Below are 22,439 nucleotides of genomic sequence, written 5' to 3'. Positions count from 1 at the left end.
ACACACATTTGGGCTTTTTGATTTTTAAGAGCTCATGAAAAGTCCATTACAGAAAGAGGAAAAAAAAATACATTTCTATACAATATCATGCAGAGATGCATAACATCCAAGTAGGAGAGAGAAGAATTTAAAAAACAAAAGGCAACAAAGAATGGAAAGCATGAAGAACAGACTAATCAGCAGGACACAGGTGGGAAGAGAGAAAGAATGAATACAGAGGAGTTGGGGGTGAAGAAAGAAAGAGCAACCTGACCCAGACTAGTGAGCTGCTAAGTGGATAGCAACAGTGACAGTCAGCCACCAACTCACCTCGTACTCCTCCTTGAAGCCATAGCCCTCAGAGCACTTCATCTGGGTGATGTGCTGCAGCAGGTCTGCCACGCGGATGGCTGGGTGGAGCTGGCCTGTCTGGTAGGGCACGTCCACCGCCTCCCTCTTCTTATAGGAGTGGGTGTGTGACTGCATCAGGCTGCTGGTGTCACTGGTCACCGTGTGGTTCTCATCTGTAGTGGGGTAGAGAGAAAATGGCCCAGGGGAAACGGTCAGGCCTGAAACTCCATGTGGTCCACTCCACAAGCAGGTCAAACTCTACCAAACCATAAGAAGAATGGATGAATACTGGGTTTTACGATAGATTTACAATATGAGAAATACATGAGGATATGAGCATTGGTCTCACAGTAATAATATGTGAGGCTAATCATACAAAATGCACTTACTGAGTTATAGATTGACAGTGCACCATAAAGGTGCACAAGATATAAAGATTACCTAGGTAGTTATTTCTAACAGTATGGTTCTACATTAGAACCCTATACTGATATGCTATCTGGCAGCTCGGTTCTCTACAGAAACTTTCTATCCAGAGTTAGATCAATGGCAAAATGAGGTTGCAGACATGGTGAAATGGCGCGCGTCTGTGATTCTCCAAGATGCATGGAAATAACGAGGGTTACCTTAGTGGCTACAATGGCAATGTCAGATGAGACACCTTCACAACAAAGTGGCGAGGGTGGGAGGTGTGAAAACAAAGAAAGTGGAATAATAAGTGCAGGTGTTTGGGGGGTGTCACATCGCCCACATATGCATGAACAGGACGCCCATGGGTGACGGCCATGCTAGCTAATGGCTGCACAGGTGGACAGGGGAGGGTGAGATGCTCCGCAAGCCCATGCGAGGCGACACAGTTTGGGGGCAGAAGGTCCCTCTGTCAGGCAAGCCCTCAGCATGGCCCACACACATCTCCACCCCCAGAAACAAAGGGCAGACTGGCAACTTACCATTAATTGGCACTTTTTAAGAGGATACATAACAGGTTAAATGTGAAGAAAAAAAGGAGAAGAGAAAGGAAACAGGGTATAAGCAACAAGATAGTTGAAACAAGAGCACCTAGACATGTTCTGTTTTTGTTTTGGTCGTGTACAGACTCTTGTCAAGAGATATTTAGCAGCTTATTCTGAAATGCTAGCTGATCTCCGATGTGTTGGGTTAGCCTACACTATAATAAATAATGGTTCTGAAATTCTAGCTGCTGTCCAGTGTGTTTGGTTGGTCTACCCTTTAATAAATAATCAGTTCCAACAATTAGATTTTGATGCTTTAGAATAAAACAAGAACCATTTGAAAAAGGGGCCAAATAAGTTAAAAAAATTACAAAATCATAAAGCATAGCATATGACTACCCTATCAGAAGCAAGTCTGTGAACAACTCAGGTTCTCTTCTAACATAGAAGATAGGTGCCAAATGTTTGATTTAATGACATATTGTGATGACTGACAAAGAATCAACAGGATATGTTTAACTTACAATAATAATAATAATAATAATAATAATAATAATATATATATATATATATATATATATATATATATATATATATATATATATATATATATATGCATCCTTGCTCTTGTAAATGTTCAAATCTAGTAAAATTTCAGTTGATAAAAATGCCAATTCATAATCATTTGAGTAAACTTTCGTGCTATTTTATAAGTGTTTCCTCTTGTCTTTTCACTCCAATGAAATGAACTAGCTGGGCTTTTGTGCTGTTATTAAGAGATGTCTAGATGACTGTGGGCTGTTGCTTTGCTTTTGGGTGTTTTCATTTTCATTTATTTGCTTGCTTGTTTACTGCATCACACTGTCACCCCCCCTCATCCAGTCCACATTATCTGTCCATGCACATGAGAGGTCATAGACATACGTGACGTCACACGCACGAGACGGGATGCGGATGGGATGGGGTGAAGCCGACCTCAGCTCAGGGAGAAAAAGCCCTCGCCTCACAGAGAAGAGGAAAGCAGGAAGGTATGGATGTGAGGAAGCCATAGTCAGGAACAAAAAAAAACAAAACAAAACAAAAAAACCACATCTCTCTCTTTCTTCCCTCACTTCCTGTCTATCTCACTTCATCTTCCTGACATGTACCTCTCCAACGCTCTCACAAAATGCATACGCAGTCTGTCACGTCATAAAGGGAGGTACTTGAGTAGAGAATGGGAGGGTGTCTCACCTAAGATAGCAGTTGGCACAAAAGGGTCTGCCCAAAACCAGTGGAGGTTATGAAGAAGAGAAAAAGAGGGAAGGAAGTAAGAAGGCAAGTGTAATCTGTTAAAGGTTACCAGAACAGCTCTTAGCAGTTAGCATTGCTGTTACACAGGAGAAGCCAGTGCTTCTTTGCAGAAAAACTGTGCATAGCATCAACACTGCTTCAAACACTGCTCACATTATGCAATGTAATAACTTACCAGCATCTAATATCGAAAGCATTCATTAGATCTTTTGTAGGATTACAATAATAGCTTAACATAGTTATTCGTTTATATGAATGCATTAAGGGCTAAACATAGTTCTTCCAGCTGGGTAGCTGCTTACCCTTAAGTGCAAAGAAAAACGTGGCTCTTACAAGCATAAGAGCTTTCCACACATTTAGGCTGTCCATTAATCCAAGCAATGAAAGACACTGCACTATAGTTCTTATGTGGTACAGGCTGCAGTTACAAAAAGGTGAGTGCTATTTTCATTTCCTGAAAGTATGATAGAAGTCAGAGGTCAAAGTTGAGGTTACCTGGGTAATATGTGTTGGGCACAGAAGTGCTGAGTGTGTTAGTCTTCATGGTAAATGACGAAGGTGAGGAGACAGCTTTTAGCCAAAGGGGGAAAAAGAAAAACAAGAAGAAGTACATTTACTCAAAAAGCAAACATTTGACATTATTTGTCAAATATCCCACAACCCCTTTAAGTGACTGACATTTTTAGATAGCAGACATGGCTGGTTGCCTCTCTCTGTGCTTGTCCTTGTGTTATTTTAAGGGTTAAAGTATTTGCAATTCCCCGGGCTCTGTCACTTTAATACATGCCAAGGTTGCCTAAGCTTGCCTTAAAATACCAGGGTGACATGAGCGAAGCGGGACGAGCTCAAATCCCATTCGCATTTCCCCAACGTATTCCCTGCTTAGAGATGCTGGAATAAAATAAAGCCCAGAAAAAGCAACATCCCATCGACAGCAGCCGTGTAACCCAGCGGTATGCTTCCACTCACATAGGGAAGGGAGCGGAGGCTAGCAGAGCAGTGGTGCTAACATGCTGAGCGGAGGCACGGCGGGCTGACAGCGAGTGAAGGTAGGTAGGGGCCACCTCTCTGACAGCTGCCAGGAGGTGCTGTCTGCCGCGACCGGCCCGTCAATCACAGCGATGGAGGCCGACAGCGGGATAAGGTCATGGATGAAATGCCCTGGCACACACCGCACTTCTCTCCCGGCCACCACGAGTGCTTGTTTATTTATTTATCTGCGTTTGCTGGCCACTTCGCAGGGTGACACACCAACCACATCAAGTGGAACAATGCTGCAGATTTCCTGCAATATTAACCAATGTCAGTGATCAAAGGAGCAGTCGCTGTTTTTGCTCCAGATACTTTTTCCCTGTCAGAGTTAATACAGGGAGAGCAGGTGAAGAGCTGTAGGGGTGGGCCTTCCCCCACTTCACAGAGACCCTCAGCACTAAAACCACCACATGCAATCCACTCAGTGGCCTCATCACTTACTGCTTATGCATTCTACTGCATGTCACATATCATTTAAGCTACGGTTAATGTTTTCCATGGAATTGGTCGGGCAGGAATGGTGTTTGCAGAAGAGCTGAGTGCCAGGAGGAGTGTGGGGCTGTGGGAAGGGAGAGGTGAAACCTGGATCTGGGGCCCAGGTCATGCTGAGAAAGTGTGCTCTACACAAGGCCTGCTCACTGATCTGGAGCCCCAGCAAAGGATTAGGGGAATGAGTCCACGTTTGGCAGTGGTTGGAGCAGAGGTAGAACTCGGGGTTAGATTACCGACCAATGGTAAGCGATAGTGAGTTCAGAGACCCCAATCGTGTGGGACAGCAAGCACAGCTAACAGTTGATACACTTATTGTTATCACTGAACGGAACTTATAAACAGTTATTGTTATCATTGACCTGAGCACTGTGGTCACTCAGATGCCATTTCCTTTATACTACAGGAACTGCATTTAATCTGTGTCTGGACAAACAAATCGGAGGTATCTTTATTAAGTGGAAAAGTACAGTCAGATAAAATATTAAAAGGCAGTGACATTTGCTTCATTCTAAGTGAAAAGAAGTCAGAGGGCTTTAATCCATAAAATTCACTGGCAGTTTGTATTTCTTTAGCTGGGTAGAAAGCTGTCCCAGATGCAGTTCAATGACTCTAGTCTAATGATCTCAGCTGATCTCTTCTGACCTCCTGCTTTTAAAACAGGAAAAGCTTACTATAAGCATCTCTAGATTATACATTAGCATGCAAGTGCCAATGAGCTGCAGAGCCAGAAAGATACTCACTTCTTCCATTGAGGTTGTGCGTGTCCATGAAGGAGATGGCTTCATCACAGTTGGTGCCCTGCTCTGTGTAGCTCTTGTCCATGGAGTTCACCATCACAGTCATTTCCTGCCGTGTGCTGTTCAGGGTCTCCTTACGCTTCTTTGCCAGTTTCCTTAATTTAGGCAAAAGACCATTTAATGTATCAACTGGATTTTTGGCACACAGAGAGACAAAAAGGAGTCTTACCAAGCTCATCTCTTGAGTAAATGAAGCATCTTGTTTTCAAAGCCTCTTGTTTCTAAAGTTTCAAATTGTTTGAAATAAAACTAGAATCGAGTCAGCCTTTTTTGCCTGACGATTGGTAAAAATAAAAAAAAATAAACTTTTGCTAGGGCCATGCAGGACTCATGCTCTTCTTTCACATGTATTTTATCCTGTCTGCTCATTTTTTTGGCCTCACGTTTAAAGAGAAACTTGGTCATTAAATGCCAGACAGGATCAGTGCTCAGAGCACAGAGCAGAAAGCTGGTACCCAGATGGAGACAGCCATGGCCTTAAATATGGGCATGATGACTGCTACCCTCCCACTAATGTGCCCTCCTGAGACTTGTTGTCACTCCATAGGGGAACACACTCAACCCTTGGCGATGAGAGGGAGTATGCTGATGAAGAAAAGAAACAGTCTCTGGGAAGTGCATTTCACCCCAGGCTCCATGATGCTGTCAGCATTGACGCAAGTGTTTTGCAGGGCATGGCTGTGCATAGAGCTAGCTCAAACGGCTCTGCTCCTTGCCTCCGCCTTTTCTGTTTTAATTGAAGGAACTGGGAAGGCTGGATGGAACAGCTTTGGTGATGATGCCATCCAGTTGTCACGGGGATTGATGCAATGTTACTCTTTATCTTTGAGAAGTTTGCCAAGGTGCGATTTCAGATGCTATGTCACTCCACTAGGGCCGAGGCAGGGAGAGAGTGGTGTGGAGGGCTGCACTACTGCCTAGACCAACACTGCTCGTGCCAAAAATGGAGAACAGTCTGCAGAGCCCGTGAAAGCATGCTGATCATGTTGACCTTTGATTAGTTTGCTGGCTAGAGAGCAGAAGAGAAGCAGAGAATCTGTCTGATTTCTCTGACCGAACGCATAACCTTGGTGCAGGGCGAACAAAACACACATCTGTGTTGGAAGGGGGATTAGAGATGTCAGCTTACTTTGAATGTTTGTTGCATTTTCATTACTGGGTGTGTTACCAAGGCTCTATCAAACTACATATTGACCACCAGCCAAAGGTGCTTTACTGGCTTTGATCTAATCAATCCAACCTCCCATCCAGCTACTAACCCTAACAGTGGGTGCCTATTTGTATTTTGTAGTAATAAAATGATGTCAATTCTTTTGCCTCTTTCACAACAAACTGTATGAAATCTATGAAATCCTAGCCTTGTAACACCATGAAATATGCTACAGTAATTGAGAACAACAGCAATAGCCTGGTATTTTTACAGCAAGAGAACTAGCTGAATAGTATTTGAACATGAAGTGCTCCACAAGCATTACACGGCAGTGAAAAATTGCAGTGTAAAAGGGGCTTTAGTGTCACCATCTGAAAATGGCGACCGCAAATGTGATTGGGAGCTGGGTGAGCGACCTGTGTCCTCTCCAGAGCAATGCGGCACTATCAGCCGTTCCGTCCCAGGAGCAACTGGCCATTTTAATGTAAATGGTAGCACACCTGATGGCTGGCCTCCCTCCTTCTCTTCTCCCTCAGGGTCAGAGGGTCTGTGCCACGGGATACACTCTTATCTCTAATGGAGGCCCTCTTGCATGATTCTGATGGATCCTGCTCAGCATTAAGTGGTGTAAAACAGAACAGCAGTGGCCAGCCAAACCTGGCCCCTGTAGCCTGCACATTAAACATAAATAAATGAAAGTAAAGCCCTCTCTCCCTATCTATACCTTCTTTTCCTTCCAGCATTTAGCTGCTGAAGGTCAGAGAGATTGGGGCTTTTTTACAAATAAAAAAAGGAGAAAGATGGTCTCCAACAGCCTGAGGGGATTTGCGGGCAAAATGCAGAGTACAGTCACATCGGCCATCTTTCCCCTGCTAGCTCATCTCTTGGCTCTCTGCTCTGAATATAAACTTTTCCATATGTGTTGACTGTACTTTTAAAGGTGCTCTACATCTTTCCAACATAAATAAACATGTGGGTGTTTTTAAACTTGAAGCTATGCTGCCTTTTTGTGTTCACCAAGCGTCCTTCATCCTCATGAGGTCCTAGAGAAGCAAGCAGAAGGCCGTGTAACCCTGGTGTCATAGCAGGATGACTGGGAGACTTGGCCTATACCTCTTCACTGTGTGCTGCTTGGCATTTCTCCTCGTCTGTCCAGATTACATCATCTTAATCCACCTGATGGGCTGATGCACTGCTGACCTATTCAGCATAAGCACTCCCCTTTGGGAGCTGTAGATAACTAACAGCCCCCAGGGCTCTCGTTATGAGCTCATCTTTATTACTGAGGAAGGCACCCTTTGTATTTCACGGCTTAATGTCAATATTCCCACAATTAGGACATTATGTTTTTGTATTGTTTATGAAAGTAATCATATACAGTATGTATACTATGTTTGCCATGTAATGTATAACTAGTCATCACACACTGCTTGTGGCATGACCCACTCAAACCAGATGAAATTTACTATAAAAATTAGGCTGTCAAAAATTAACACCGTGACATCAAATGTGAAGCAAAACTTTTGCATGACTGATGAATGTAAGGTGTGCTTTAATGCCCTAGCTCCTGTTTCTCGACTGCATGTTCATTTATATTCACAATTAATCCAATCTGATTTACTGCCGGGTATTTTGAAGGTAATGACACTTCAAAGTACAGAGAACTCTTTAACCACCAGAACCTAAATCTCTCTTGTGGCACTTTGCAAACAGCGGCTTAAAATTTCCAGGCCCTTGTCATCATCCAAATCGGCATTCGTTTCAGATGCTTGCATCGGCGAAGATTTGTCACCGAGCAGTCATTCTGCTGCTGCACTTAAAAACAAATTAAAGTGTCTGCAGAAAGCGTTGGAAAATTACAGTGGGTGCCTTAATCGCAGAGTTACTGGCAGAGCCTAGCTCATTTCGAAGCATTTATGTACGGGGAAGAATCAGAGCTGGTAAACTGGGGACAAATTGTAGCTTGGACAACCTTAATGACTTGAGAAACAGACACAAGCTAACATGCTACAGAATAAACACAAAGAACAGAAAATGCATTGTCCTGGTGGTTAAATTAATGGAAAGAGTTTATGGCCCATTCCTGTCATAACGAATGATTCCTTCTCCCTTTCATCTCTTCGAAGAGAATGGCAAATCACACTATGAACAAGACAGCAGGAATTTAAAATGCAAGACCTCGCAATTCCACAGAAAGCACGTGGAATGTTTGAGCGCTATAATATTCTCTCACGTCGATACTGCAACAACTGGAAAGTGAGAACCGGCAGGTGCCCCTTAAACGCAGCATGGCACAGTCTCTGCTAATGGACAGCCGTGAGCTAATGAAGCCCTCGTGCAGTCACCATCTCCATATAAGTCTATTGCATTCTGCTTAGTTCCATATGGCTGCCAGCACCCTTTGGTCTCCGAACACTTCTGCAAATGGATAACTCCACAGGAAGCTAATAGTTTAACGGCTTCCCTAAATTTGTTTGCTGTCTAAGTGACACTTAACGTATGCTGTCATTTAATGTGCTATCTGTTATTTACTGGCTGGGCATTAGGCCCATTAGACCTATAAATATTCATCAGTGGGGGAGACAAACTTACTTATTCTCATTTACACCCAGAGTTAAACGGTTTAGGAACATTTATATGGTCAGATGGTTAAATGGCATGTTCTCCATTAAATATCTCCAATAAACAAAGCATTTGATCTCATTTTTAAGACAAAGCCTATTCCCATAAAAGAACAACACAACAACACTGGCAACACAGGAAATATACAACATCAAGTAAAGCAACATGTGGTACATGAACTACTTTGCTGTATATACTTTTGTACCAATGCAACCACAGGTTCTGCTGAGTAAGTGGTAGTCTCTGGACTGCAGTAGCAACTTCAGTTTTGCAGGTTTTAGATGGTGACAACAATGCTGAATGGAGCAAAAAAATAATACAAAAACATTTGGTGTTTATGTTCCCAGAATGCACAGACAGCAACAGTGGCTGGCAATTAAACGCTCCAAATACCACACAAATGTTCAATAAAAAAGTAAACATAAAACAGCAAAACAGCATTTGTCTATCTATTCAAGGTTGTTTCTATCTACTAGATTTGTGACACCAACAATAGAATTGGGGAAAGAGAGCCAAGATTAGGTATTCAGAGCACACACACACACATTCAGAGCACATCAACATGACATTCTATTGTTTACACTTAGCTTCTCATTCTTTTCTATTCTTTTTTATTTTATTTGCATTTATCAGTGTCAGCATTTTGACCAATTTACTCCAGAAACATGGCAATGTAAGTTGAGAAATGACATAGACCTGGGCAACACCGACAGCCTGAAGGTATTAAACCAGCAACCAGAGTTTTTGCCTCGAAGAGCAACCTTGGTATTTGCATGTAGTATGGGACTGACTAAACTCACTGTCAACAGCGTCGGAGTTGGCAGATAAGTGTGCATGCAGACAGCCACTTATGCCTCAGTACATTTGTCCCAATTTTGCTTTTCATCTTTGTAAATGATAATGTCTCCTACAAGCAGCCAGCCTGCTTTGCTAGAAGAACAATATTTTCCCATTTTAGGGAAAAGTTCTCAACTTAGTAGCCAAAACTGCATTAAGAATTTGCCCATTTTTTGTTGTTGTTTTCTACATTAAAACTATATTAACGTCTTTTTGGAAACTAGACTTTGAAGTACACAAACATTCTATGGGCACCTCGTGCTGCTTCTTTTTTCCCTTTATTCTCCTTTTATTTTATTTTTTTAATGTTCGGATTGTCTCTGTTTCATGTATTCACCTGGGAAAGAGTGGCAATTGAAGCCCTTTTTCAAACAACTGCAGGGAATGTGACAAAAGCGAGAGCAGCCCATTTCCTTGCAAATGTCATGGTGAAATGGCGAGAGCAAGGATACAGGAAATGGAAAACAACAAATGAAAGTTCTTTGCAGCACTTCTCCAATCAGAAGCCAAAAAAAATCATCAGTCAGGAGGGACAGAGCCTTCACACTGGGTAAATGCTTCTGTGCTCCTTAGAATCTAAAAGTAGAAACAGGTCAACTATTATACTACTGCAGTAAGTTGTAGAATAATGATCAACACAGCAATACAGTATTGGCTTGTATCCTGAAGAGGAGGTAGAAACTGTCCAGTTCTGCTTTGATCCTGCTCCAAGTCCAACTGCACTGGTTTGGAAATTCTGACGTATGATAAAACACAGGGCATGTCCTTGGCAACTTGCTGCCGGGGAAAGAAAATGACAAACGACAGACGGCATCATCAATCCTGAGACAGGAAGCTGACACTGGGGAGGCTGGCACTGTCTAACACTGGGAATGTCGGGGAGGTTGGCACTGAGGCTGTGCGAATCCAACACCAGACGAGCGAGAAAAGCATGTCTTCTAATGAGAGATGTTCGAGACCGGCATCCTCGGTGCCGTAGCGGCCCCGCTCCAGTTGGGTTAACCCTGCCAGGCATTCCACCTGCAAACACAGTGCCAACTTGCCACGTAGAACTCTAACACCTGCATGGCTCTTTTAAACTGCTATGCTAATATTGCCACAGCAAGACGCGAGAGGACAGCACAGACTCCCATTGTGGACTTCCTAGATGGTCAAGGGTCTCGAGGGGGTGATATTCTCAAGAAGCCAGGCAAAAGGCCAGTGCATTTCTAGTGATGGTGCTGCGTGTTGCAGTTACTGACAAATGCACAGCGATGGACATAACTCCAGTGCAGGCCAGAAAGCTGCGCTGCAACATGGGATGTGCGCTTGTTTATTGCCTTTGGCCATCCTGAAATGATGGGCATCAGAAGAATGGCTTTTAGCATACAGCCCCTCTAGTTCCATCCTGGTGTGCCTTACCTGACACACACACACCACACCCCCACGGTTCATGCATCTCTAATGCCAGCGAGCTTGTCAACGTTCCGGCACATGTCCTCTCTCAACCTTTCCGTTTCTCTCTCTCTCTGTTCCTTTTTTCAAAAGTGACTAGAGACATTTTGTCTTTCTCCTTTCCATTTATTTTCCCGTTTCAGGCATGAGCACTTCCATTTGAAGTTTAACCTGAAACCCTGCAGATGGAGAGGGCTTAGGTTGATACAGATGAAAAAAAGTGAAAAAATCCTTTTAAAGGGAGGTAAGTTTCGCTCTTTTTTTTTCGTGAGAGAAAAACATAAATAAAAGCTCCCACCATGCTGTGCGTGGTAGGGAGCTGCGATTGCCAGGGTCTCTGGAGAGCAGAGCTGCACATGTGCCCTTGAGCAAGGCACTCTGTCCAGACCGCCACCACTGCACAAAACCCCATTTTGTTCATCATTTACAGCTATGAATCTGGATGTGGGCAGGGCTGCACTGACACCAACCTCGGGGTAAGGGCGAGGCGGACAGACAGGAGTGCAGACCCATCTCCATTAATATGTAGGAAACACGCAGAACGAAACATGGAAGCTTGGGGCCAATTCATTTCACTAAAAGATATTTCATATTCGATATGTTGGCAATGGCTGAACAGGCTGAATGTGAAAATAATCTCAGTGATGCTATCTGTAATGCACTCTTCTTTATTTAACTCTCAGTGAGTAGCAAATCTCTGTTCTAAGGCCTACTGTAATACCAAGATATCTAAACAACATAAATTTTCTTTAGCTCAGCACTATATAAAAGTAAACAATGATATTATAGTAAACAATGATATTGCCTATTGTGCACATAAACTCAGCATGCATACATCTAGGAGTATTAATGTTGATGGTTACACTGCCATTTAGGTCTCTAAACCAATACATGGACACTGAAGACTATGATGGCCGATTAGGAGGAATGATCTAGTATGTGTGGTTGATGATGCAGATGAGTAGCGTGGGCACTGGAGCTTGGCATGAGCTGTTACCATGGCGTCAGCAGCATTCAGCGTTCAGCGACAGAGGTCACCTCTACAGTTTCTCTGACAGACTTCCACTTCAAGCTGAGTACCAGAAGTTACATAAGGTTTTAACTGATATTTTTTGTTAGAAATGAGTTAGTGACATGGCTGTACTGTCAACAAATAGATAATTGATAATACAACGTTCATGTCAGCCAAACTGGAAACTGAATATTTTCCCTCTTGTTCTTCTAATAACAATTATTTTGCTCAATATAAGCTTACAAAAAAGTCTTGTGATTTTTTAAGGAGTTTGGACTTTTCAAAGTTAGAGGTTAACAGTGTTAAATTATTACATTGTTTTGTAAACCAAATGTAACAACTGTATTTTAGTTATGCTACACTTAGGTGTAAAAAAATAAAACATCTCATATGCTGTATATTATTTTACTGTACAAGTGGTGATCTCTCCAGTACCAACAAATGAAGCAATAGATATCTTTTTAAAAATTGTGTAGAATTAATTTACTTAAAAGATAAGGCATACAGACCATGTTTTATGCTTTGAGAAGGAGACATCTGTGCAAAATTCACACTGTCATTTGATGCATCATTCTTGACACTGCCAAGCATTAGAAAAACAAGTAAAGGTCTGACCCTAATAAAGATTGACTAAACCTCATTTGCAATTTTAATTTGTCTATTTAGATGAATGAGAAAACCCAATCTGCATGATGATTCGACTGTGTAAGTCATGCGTGAAAGATCATACGGGAGGAAGAAACATTAAGACATTACATGTTGACAGCTTAATTACAATGTTGCAGGTGAAGTACAACATCTTCTTTCATAGCATCTGCTGCTCATTGCCAGACTTGTTGTAAGCCCTTACCTCAACAATCTGTCACAGCAGACAGACAAACCGGGGCCACTGAGTCCGCATAGAGACATGGCACAAGCAGCTGTCAAAAACCTTTTTTTCCGAAAGGATGCATATCAAATTCTGATTATGGGAATGCTTATCATTAAACTCGAACTTAAAGCTCATGTAACATTCATGATTAGCTTGTCATACTGGCTATGCAGGCATTTAGTTATGATCAAAGATTGCCTGCTAAAATCTGTTGTGATTCATGTTAACCAGCACCCAATACCATGATTAAAAGCCTCAGTGAAGGTCCCAAGAGGCATCAGAAACTGAACTCAAGCCTAAAGAAACACAAGTATGCTTTGTATGTGCAGTGTTTTCTTGGGTGGGCTAGTTAGGTCTTGACAGCATGGTCTCTCGTCATCGGCAGACACGTGCTCCCTGGTAGCATTTAGTGTAGTCCAGAGGCTGGGTATGGCTGTGACACAAGCTCCATGGTAAAGAACTACTTTAAGCACTTGTGTTACATTTTTAGACAAAACATTTTACATTTATGAATGTACGAATATATGTATAATGATTGCAATAAGGATAGAATCATGCATAAAATATCTCACAGATATGCTTAAATTTTAAATAATATAAGAATAAAAATTAAGGGATGTGTTTACACCAAAACTGGTGTCATAAAATAATATCTTCTTTGATGCTGTGTGACTTAAATGAATGACAGAATGATTTTTTTGGTTTGCTTATTTTTTATATTTCAGATAACTTATGAAAACCTGCTGCACTACAGCACGGAGTCTGGGCACGGAGGCTTCAAAGTCTGCTTCCCGGATCACAAAATATCCTGCGAAATATAAAAGCCAGCAACCACCCAAAAAGTCCCTGAGAATGATAAACACTTTGATATGTACCTATATTGTCCAAAAAGGTCTTTATCTTAATGTAATAACAAATCTGTTCTAAATGTGAACTTATATACAACTTTATTACTGCATTGCAAAAAGAGCCAGCAACCAAATCAAGTCACAGAGCTTGTGACAAAAGCTGCGTAGAAGGAAAACATGTGAAGGAAGCACCCTGCTAGGCTGCTCCCCAATCAGCCCCACCAACGAGTGACTACCTGGGCTGAATCAAAGAGCTAATGGTCTCTGCAAAGTAGGCAATTTTGTTTCCTACCTCTGCCACTGCACTGTTACCCCAAATTTGCAATTTGACTCAGAAAACTGCTAGCCATGTCTGCCACATTAAGAAAAAAGCCTTCCTGTCACAAACAAAATGAATGTACTCTGCTGTGACCTGGAGCAAAGTGGAATTAAAAAAGGGCTGTTCAACTAAAGCATCGAGGACACAGCTTACGCCGAAGTCAGCCTTTGACGCTCCTGAGTTTTTCACTAGTCTTCTCGGCATGTGTATGAAAGTCAGGCATGGGACAAGCTCAATGACTGGCCACTGCACAGTCGAAGGCCTTGTATAGTGATGATTTGTGAAGAGCTGGTCATGTAGGTGGCAGTAAAAGCTTTGTTAGCAATAGCTTTGAATATGCCTCTTTTCTATTTTCCTACAGACTTCCTTTCCAGAAAGATTGCTCTCAATCAACAATTTCAGAGCCCTTTTGATCCAACAAGCCAACATTTCAATGCTTGTTTACAAGTGCATTTGATTAGATTTATAGCAGAATGTAAAAGAAACTGAAAAGTCACAAGTCCCAAGGTGCTAATTTGTGATATGTAAATACCAACCATATAGACACACATATGGTACCATACACTTGTGTTTTAATATATGTTCCTGATGCTTAATCAGTGAGTGGCATCCCTTTCTAATGGTTGAATGAGAAACACTTCATCACAGCACACTAATTTCCTATCCTCCAAGGATTTGTATCGGAGGGTGCCTGCTCGCTGTAAATCCCCAGGTGTGCGCCCATATACCAATTAACAACAAAGAATTAACTTGATGTCATGTTGGAAAGTTTGCTCAGCCAGGCAAACTGAATAAATTGCCATACACTGGCGGCTCATTTCCAAATGGCAGCTAAGCTTGCTTATCACATCTCTTAGCTGTTGGGAGGGGTCTGTGTTACAAAGAGCTAACTTGATTGGGGGTTACTTGGCAACAACCAGACACCTGGACAAAAGGAGACTCTTCACAGCTCCCCCATCTATCAGGCGTGTGGTAAGAGGGTGCAAATTGCCTCTTCATCCTTCTGCACTTCCTCTCCCTCCTACTCCTCTTCAACACACATAGGCTGTCAAACGAGACAAATGCGCATCCCGTTGTTGCAATTAATTTAATTCTTGTTCTGCGTGAGCTCTCAGTGTAGGATTTAATTAAGGCTTTCGCACGGTGTGCCTCACTCCATTGCGAGGCCCGAGTTAAATGGCCCTGTCCTGCAGTGCTCTCTGCTAAGCGCCACTGGGTGATGGAGAGGGGGCGGGAGTGGCCAGAGGCTGACCCGTGCTCCTCTGCCCTGTGCTTTATGGCTGCTGCTTCTGCTGTAGCCACCGTGTGAGGCAGTGATGGAGAACACTGCGTCGTAATACCCTTTTCACTGCTTTCAGCTTCCCGGTGATGATGTACAGCATACTTTACAAAAAGCATAAACTACGTCCACAATTTCCAGAAAGTTAAAATGAGGATACAATGCACTAAAAATCTGATGGAAGCAAGCAATTCTGTGCAATAACACTGGCAGTCTCTCTGAACAATGTACCTGTTTGTGCCTTTTTCTTGTAAATTCATTCCAAATCAAATGGTAACGTATGATAAAGGTCTTTGACCAAAATACCTTTCCAAGTGTGATTTCTTTAATGTTTATAGTTAAAACCTGCCACAACACTGTTGCTTAAAAACATTTATAAATGATGGGGAATATAGGGTCCTGACTTTGTCTATCAATTATCTCTCTTGAAAATAGGCAATTAGCATTAAAGAAGCTAGCAGAATTCTTTTGGATCTTTAACAAAATAAAGTGAAATCTAGAAATAGACAACCATCCCTCTCATATATCATGGATTTATCTCCATGCCATGCAGACACTCATCAGAGACTTATTCTAACCATAGCTGAGAGGGAGGGGAGGGGGTTGGGAAACACAAAACACAAAAACGACATTTTTATTCCGTAGAGAAACATTTTTGAACTTGACAGATCAAGGCATGACTGTCAAAACATTCAGTTTTGTAATTTTGGCTCCATAATCAAATTTTAGATTAAATTCTGCCCTTAACTATATAATCAGGTCAAACAGACACTGATGGATAGAGTTTACACTCAAAGTTCTAATGTTAAAACATTTTGAGCATCAGCTCAATTGGAGATTGAAAAGTATTGCAAACCCCCTGCTGCACTCTCCTGACTTCACAGCCTGCCTTAAGCTCTAGCTCAGCCAGCCTGTATGCTCAGTCAGCATCAGGCTATTCTTTACACTGGACTGTCATAATGACTACAGCCTATTAACAGAGAATTGTCAGCTTTATGTGTAAAGCAAAAGAAGGAATTGCATGCTGTCAAAAAGGCCATGCAAAAAACAAAGCAAAGTTAAAAACATGGTGGGAAGAAAACCAACTGAAGTTGTGAGATAAGCACTGGTTAAATGTAGGACATGGAGAACTGAGAGCAATTTAAGTAATGGCAGGGTGCTATGGGATACAGGAGGGAATGGGTCAGTGGACATTGGGTGAGTGTGATGGGATGCAGGAGGGGAATAGGCCAATGGGCAGGCACAACCCTTGCTGATCTCTGGTGTGTGTTAGTTTTTCATAGATGTTAGAGAGTTGGGGTTAGTTGTCATTCCAGTGAACCAATGCTGCGAGGCCTGAGCAGCACAGTTTTCCCTTTGCCTTTAGCACAGAGGACTTAACACTTTAAATCATAGCAAGTGGAAAACTAAGCTGCGTGCTATCCATTAAGACTAAGGAAACACTCTAATACCTTAGGGAATTTTCCATCAAATTAGGATATCAGTAACTAATCAAATCACCCCCTTCGAACTGGAGCACTATAGATTCATCTCAAGAGAATAATTACCATATTTCAGGCTTTTTCTTTCATTAATAATTCAAGAGTTAAAAATAGAGCTCATCTGTATCAGTGCCAAGAGATGATTCACTTACGTGTGTATCGTTTACAAAAGGATAACAAAAAGACCTGGATGGCACTTGCCAAGGCATGAAATATCAGAATGTATCCAGAATGACTGACATCTTCAGGCGAGGCCTGTTAGTTCTATGCCAAACAGCAAGAACACTGGAAACCTTGTGCTTCAGTTTGAAAGGAGGAAGTAAGTCACTGAGTGTCATGCATGGAATATCAAACGGCGTGGCAGAGCGAAAGCATGGTAACTAAGCGTTTCACAAAGTGGTTACTTACAGGTAATAAGTGTAGGAGTGATAGGTTCTTCTGCCGAGTGGGGTGGTGGAAGGATTAAAGCAGTGGTGGAGAGGGGAGAATGTAAATGGAAGGAAAGAAAAAGTAAAAATATTAATGTCCGAAAAATAGAAAATGAACAAAACCTGATATGGTGACACAAGTGAGGAGCTATTTGAGTGACTGTGAGGGCAAGGTGGCTGCAGTGGGCGTGGCATGTGAGACCTGGCTCTGATTTGCTGAGTGGAGGGAAGGGGGTTGGGCCAAGGATGGCCTCTGCCAACTGGACTTCTTTAGGCCTCATATAAGATAGGAGTGAGGGAAAGGGACTCTGGGAAATACTCAAGCAAAAAGCCACTGTCACATTAGATAGCAGAAATGGAAAGATCAGGAAAGAGAGAGTTATAGGTAAAGCTGTTAAGACAGAGTTGGTTTCCCAAAAGGGTCTTGATATTAACATTATCTGTCTACCAATAAGACTATAAAAGAAATGATCATCCTAGAGATTTGTCTAATGGTTGAAATCATCTCATCACTGATGATTCTGTTATTGTAGAAATCCTGGTCTATTAAGTACTGGTTTAAGGGAAAAATTCTAGTGCATTTTATTTCTATTTCTGACTAATGTTTAACACAGTGACAGTGACTAACATACTACAGAAGTAATCAAATAACTATACTACACTACAGTTTTTATGTGTCTGTTTGACTGGCTGATTTCAGTCCCTACTCAATTCCTGATGCCCCTTGCAATGGCTTCCATCAAATCACAATTAGTTATAGGCAGAGCAGTCATTATACTAAAAACTACTATCAATGCAAACAATCGATTTTATGTAATTGGCTGTCTTGCTTAGTCAGCAAAATGAAGGCAAGCCTCTTCAAATGTTTGGCCATTCTGAAACTCACCAGCAAAATCAATAGAAATGAATATGCTTCAAAGTGGGTTAATGACTCGGATTAAAAAACATATTTTCTCCATCTCTCTCCTGTTTTAAATTACAGCTATGCTACACAGTAGAGAGAGAGAGAGAGGGAGGAGCTCCATTCAAAGTCATCCAACACTTGCTTACTCACATAGTGCATGAGAGGCTTTTTGCTGTATACAATAAGAAGTTGGGCTATTTGCAGAGTGTGGCTGCCTGAGGTTTTTGTACAGAATTCAGAGGGCTTTTACTCCAGCTGAGGACGAGAGCTAATGTAAACTAGCCTGCAGCAACATGCCCTAGGCCTCCCTTTGAAAGGAGAAAAAAAGCTTTCATCAAATTTTCCCTCTTATCTTACTTTGCTTTTTCCCCTTCTTCCAGAGATAAGTTTCAGAAATGTTTTCCTATTTCCTGATTCAGGGTCATTAAAACATGTTCATTTATGTGGGTATAGCAGAGAGAGAGAAAAAAATGAATATTTTATCATGTGTTGTACACTGGTGCCACATGCAGTTTAATGCTGGTTATCAGAGCAATCAAGTCAATTATTCACTGTTCAGTTGACAAAAGGGGGTGTTTGCGAGTTGCAAGACAAACAGCACAGATTCACTAAAGTTGACTTTCATGTAATCATATGCACACAATACCTTGACTTTCATTTATTTCTGTTTGCTAATAAAACATTATGAAAAAGCTCATCAAATCCAGCAGTTAAGGTCTGGACAGTATTTTCCATTTTCCATATTAAACAGGACTGTCATAACATGAGATACATGCACTACTGAGACACTGGAGAGGCATGAGGCAACCTTACCGTTTCTTCATGAGCAACACCACACCCAGGAAGATGATGACAAAGAGCAGGATGCCCGCGATGACACCAGCAATCTTAACTGTGTGGTCTGTCTGTTTCTCTGGCTCCACTGCATCAGGTTTTCTAGTTGCTGCCCCTGTAATCCACAGCATGGCGACAGATCACGATCCTGCAATTTCTACCTCAGTGCCATTAGTTTATATCACCTGGGTAGTTTGGTGTGTTTATATAAATGTAACTATTATGCAATGAATTTATGCAAGATGCACTTGAAATTCATGTCAGAGTCAGTCAGTTTAAACTGTGAGGCAGTTTGGCAGTTTTGTTCAGCAATCACAACGGGTTGAATTATACTAGGAGTTGATGTTAAGGAATTCACTATGGTCCCCTTACAGATTCACTGGAGCTTTATTTGGGCCTTATAGTTTTAGATTAGACACCATTACATTCACTGCCTGGCCAAAAAAAAAAAGGTCACCACCTGGATTTAATTAAGCAAATAGGTAAGAGCCTCCCAATGGATAATTACTGCATGGGTGATTGTTTCAGCTGGCAACAAGTTATTTAACCCTAACTGATGCAATAAGTAGCTTTTCATTTGTTAAACAACCATGTCGAAAGAAAAGGTCGTGGAAAAGATTTTTTTATCTGTTTCAGACGGGTCAAATTATTGGCATGCATCAAGCATGCCAATTTCCTTAGAAAACATGTAAGGAAATTGCTGAAACTACTTAAATTGGGTTGAGAACTGTCCAACACATTATTAAAAAGTGGAAGGACAGTGGGAAAACATCATCTTCGAGGAAGGAATGTGGTTGGAAAAAAATCTTGAATGATTGCGATCAGCAATCCGTTAAATGTGTGGTGAAGTCAAATTGTAGAAGAACAACAGTAGAACTCAGGGATATGTTTAATAGTGAAAGTAAGAGCATTTCCACATGCACAATGCAAAGGGAACTCAAGGGATTGGGACTAAACAGCTGTGTAGCCTTAAGAAAACCACTTGTCAGTGAGACTAACCGGCAAAAACGGCTTCAGTTTGCTAGGGAGCATAAAGATTGGACTCTGGAGCAATGGAAGAAGGTCATGTGGTCTGATGAGTCCAGATTTACCCTGTTCCAGAGTGATGGGTGTATCAGGGTAAGAAGAGAAGCGGCTGAAGTGATGCACACATCATGCCTAGTGTCTACCATACAAGCCTGTGGGGGCAGTGCTATGATCTGGGGTTGCTGCAGTTGGTCAGGTCTAGGTTCAGCAACGTTATGTACCCAAAGAATAAGGTCAGCTGACTACCTGAATATACTGAATGACCAGGTTATTCCATCAATGGATTTTTTCTTACCTGATGGCACGGGCATATTTCAAAATGACAATGCCAGGACTCATCGGGCTCAAATTGTGAAACAGTGGTTCAGGGAGCATGAGACAATTTTCACACATGGATTGGCCACCCCAGAGTCCAGACCTGAACCCCATTGAGAATCTTTGGGATGTGCTAGAGAAGACTTTGAGCAGTGGTCCAAATCTCCCATCATCAATACAAGATCTTGGGGAAAATTTAATACAACTCTGGACAGAAATAAATGTTGTGACATTGCAGAAGCTTGTGGAAATGATGCCACAGCGAATGCATGCTGTAATCAAAGCTAAAGGCGGTCCAACGAAATATTAGAGTGCGTGACCGTTTTTTGGCCAGGCAGTGTATCTACAACTCTGGTACATTGTTACATTTCTAATGTGCTGCTACATGTCTAATGCTCTGTTAGACTGCTATATACATAAAGCTGGAACATTGCTACACATCTAATGCTCTGGTACAGATCTACATGTCTAATAGCTCTCTCATTAGCTATGCAGTGTTTACCCCTTAAGGCAGAGAATGATTATTCTAATAGGATCTTTAATTGGACCTTCAGGTTTCTCCTTTGCTTCATGATCAGAACAAAAGGCCTAACCCTCCCACTGCTAAAACGTCACTCTACTCTTGGCGGTCCAAGCCAAATTAAGCTGTCATTCTGATCTCTCTCGCTCGCTCGCTCTCTCTCTCTCTCTCTCTCTCTCTCTCTCTCTCTCTCTCTCTCTCTCTCTCTCTCTCTGTTCCTCCACCTGAGAGAAGGAGATAAACTCATTAACCATGCTTCTTCACTTTCATTGTGTTTTCTCTTCTTGTTTCTTTCATGGGCACAATAACTGCGTTTCTATCGCCTTTGGATATTCAAATCTGGGTCACATATGGTGAGTGGCAGTGTAAAAGAAGCAAAAACAAGCCAAAGAAAAGAAGGGAAAAGAGAGAGAGGACAACTTCTTTCACAGCTATTTATTCCCTGAGTAGGCAGTAATGACTTGATCACACCATGGGCACACACATTTAATATCTGCTCAAGAGAGATAACCAAAACCTCACAGCACCTAGCCTTACTGAAATAACATAGAATAGGCCTGAAAGAAGTGAGTTAAGGAGAGACAGACAGAGAGAAAGAGAGAGATACATACATAAAAATAGACTCAGACTGACTGACTCGCGCGCTCTCTCTCTCTCTCTCTCTCTCTCTCTCTCTCTCACACACACACACACACACACACACACACACACACACACACACACACACACACACACACACACACACACACACACACACACACACACACACACACACACACACACGACCAAGAATGTGTGGTGGTAAGAGAAGGACCTGGGGTGAAGAGAGGGGAGTGTTCGTCTGTTTACTGTATAATGGGAAGGCACATCAGTTCTGAACCAGGTGAAATATCCATTTCCAGTGCTCTAAATGAGCAGGGGATGAAAAATGGTCAGGACCCAGCGTTCAATCCAAGCCTGGCTGCCAATCTATTCCTGCTGCCCGCTACACTTTTTCAATCAGCCATGACAACATCCATCACCTCGGCCTGGGCGGCATGGTTACTGTGGTGACAGATGGTGTCAGAGAGCAGGGTCTCATTTTGGGGAGAATTTCAGTTTTACTGCTGGTGACTGCAGAGGTGAGAGCATGAGGACTGAACAGCAAGCCACTCAGCAGTATTAGAGCACCAAGCAGGTACATGTGTGTGCGGGTACATGTATGTGTGAGTGTATGAGCCTGTGTGTGAATATCTTCTATATAATATCCCCTGCAATATTTCACACCTTGTAGCTGTTTTTCAAGCTTTGCTATCTTACTGAGGTTTGGTTTATGATGAGTTCTAAAGGCTTCTGCCCCATCCATACTGAAACAACATAAGGCGTCCAGTGCTCTCATTCACGCAGTTCAGCTTCGATTTCCTGCCTGCTGTAAGTTTGGTACCCTGCCATGCTTGTAAGCAGTTTGTGCAGCAGTTGCATGCCGGAGAGCGCGGGCAGCGAGAGCTTTGCCAGCCTGGTGTGGTGACTGCATCCCGCTGGTGCTCAGGAGCTACACCCCCTGGCTGCGGTGGTACTGCGGTGGAGGGGATGGAGCTCCTCCGCACATGCTGGAGGGATGTGCGTGGCCTCTGAGAGCACTGAGTGGGAGGGGAGCTCCTCAGAGAGGGGAGCTGTAACAGC

The 22,439-nt window shown here is 42.3% G+C and overlaps 1 protein-coding gene across 22 annotated transcripts in view; it reads right to left on the bottom strand.

The window, feature by feature from the left end:
* Positions 1 to 22,439, bottom strand: part of ptprma (protein tyrosine phosphatase receptor type Ma) — a 163,865-nt gene that overhangs the window by 23,181 nt on the left and 118,245 nt on the right. For 6 of the 22 annotated variants that reach the window (XM_027001916.2, XM_027001925.2, XM_027001935.2 and 3 more), the window contains 7 exons: positions 18,896 to 19,031; positions 17,159 to 17,188; positions 4,841 to 4,992; positions 3,072 to 3,146; positions 2,517 to 2,543; positions 1,281 to 1,292; positions 310 to 503 (listed from right to left, as the gene is read on the bottom strand). In XM_027001916.2, the coding sequence (XP_026857717.2) occupies positions 310 to 503; positions 1,281 to 1,292; positions 2,517 to 2,543; positions 3,072 to 3,146; positions 4,841 to 4,992; positions 17,159 to 17,188; positions 18,896 to 19,031 (626 nt within the window). The remainder of the gene's footprint in view (positions 1 to 309; positions 504 to 1,280; positions 1,293 to 2,516; positions 2,544 to 3,071; positions 3,147 to 4,840; positions 4,993 to 17,158; positions 17,189 to 18,895; positions 19,032 to 22,439) is intronic. The other 16 variants (XM_027001967.2, XM_035530607.1, XM_035530608.1 and 13 more) reach the window with 7 other exon arrangements.

Source organism: Electrophorus electricus, chromosome 10 (assembly GCF_013358815.1).
Source record: "Electrophorus electricus isolate fEleEle1 chromosome 10, fEleEle1.pri, whole genome shotgun sequence".
Lineage (NCBI taxonomy): Eukaryota > Metazoa > Chordata > Actinopteri > Gymnotiformes > Gymnotidae > Electrophorus > Electrophorus electricus.
This window is presented reverse-complemented; position numbering and strand designations above follow the sequence as displayed.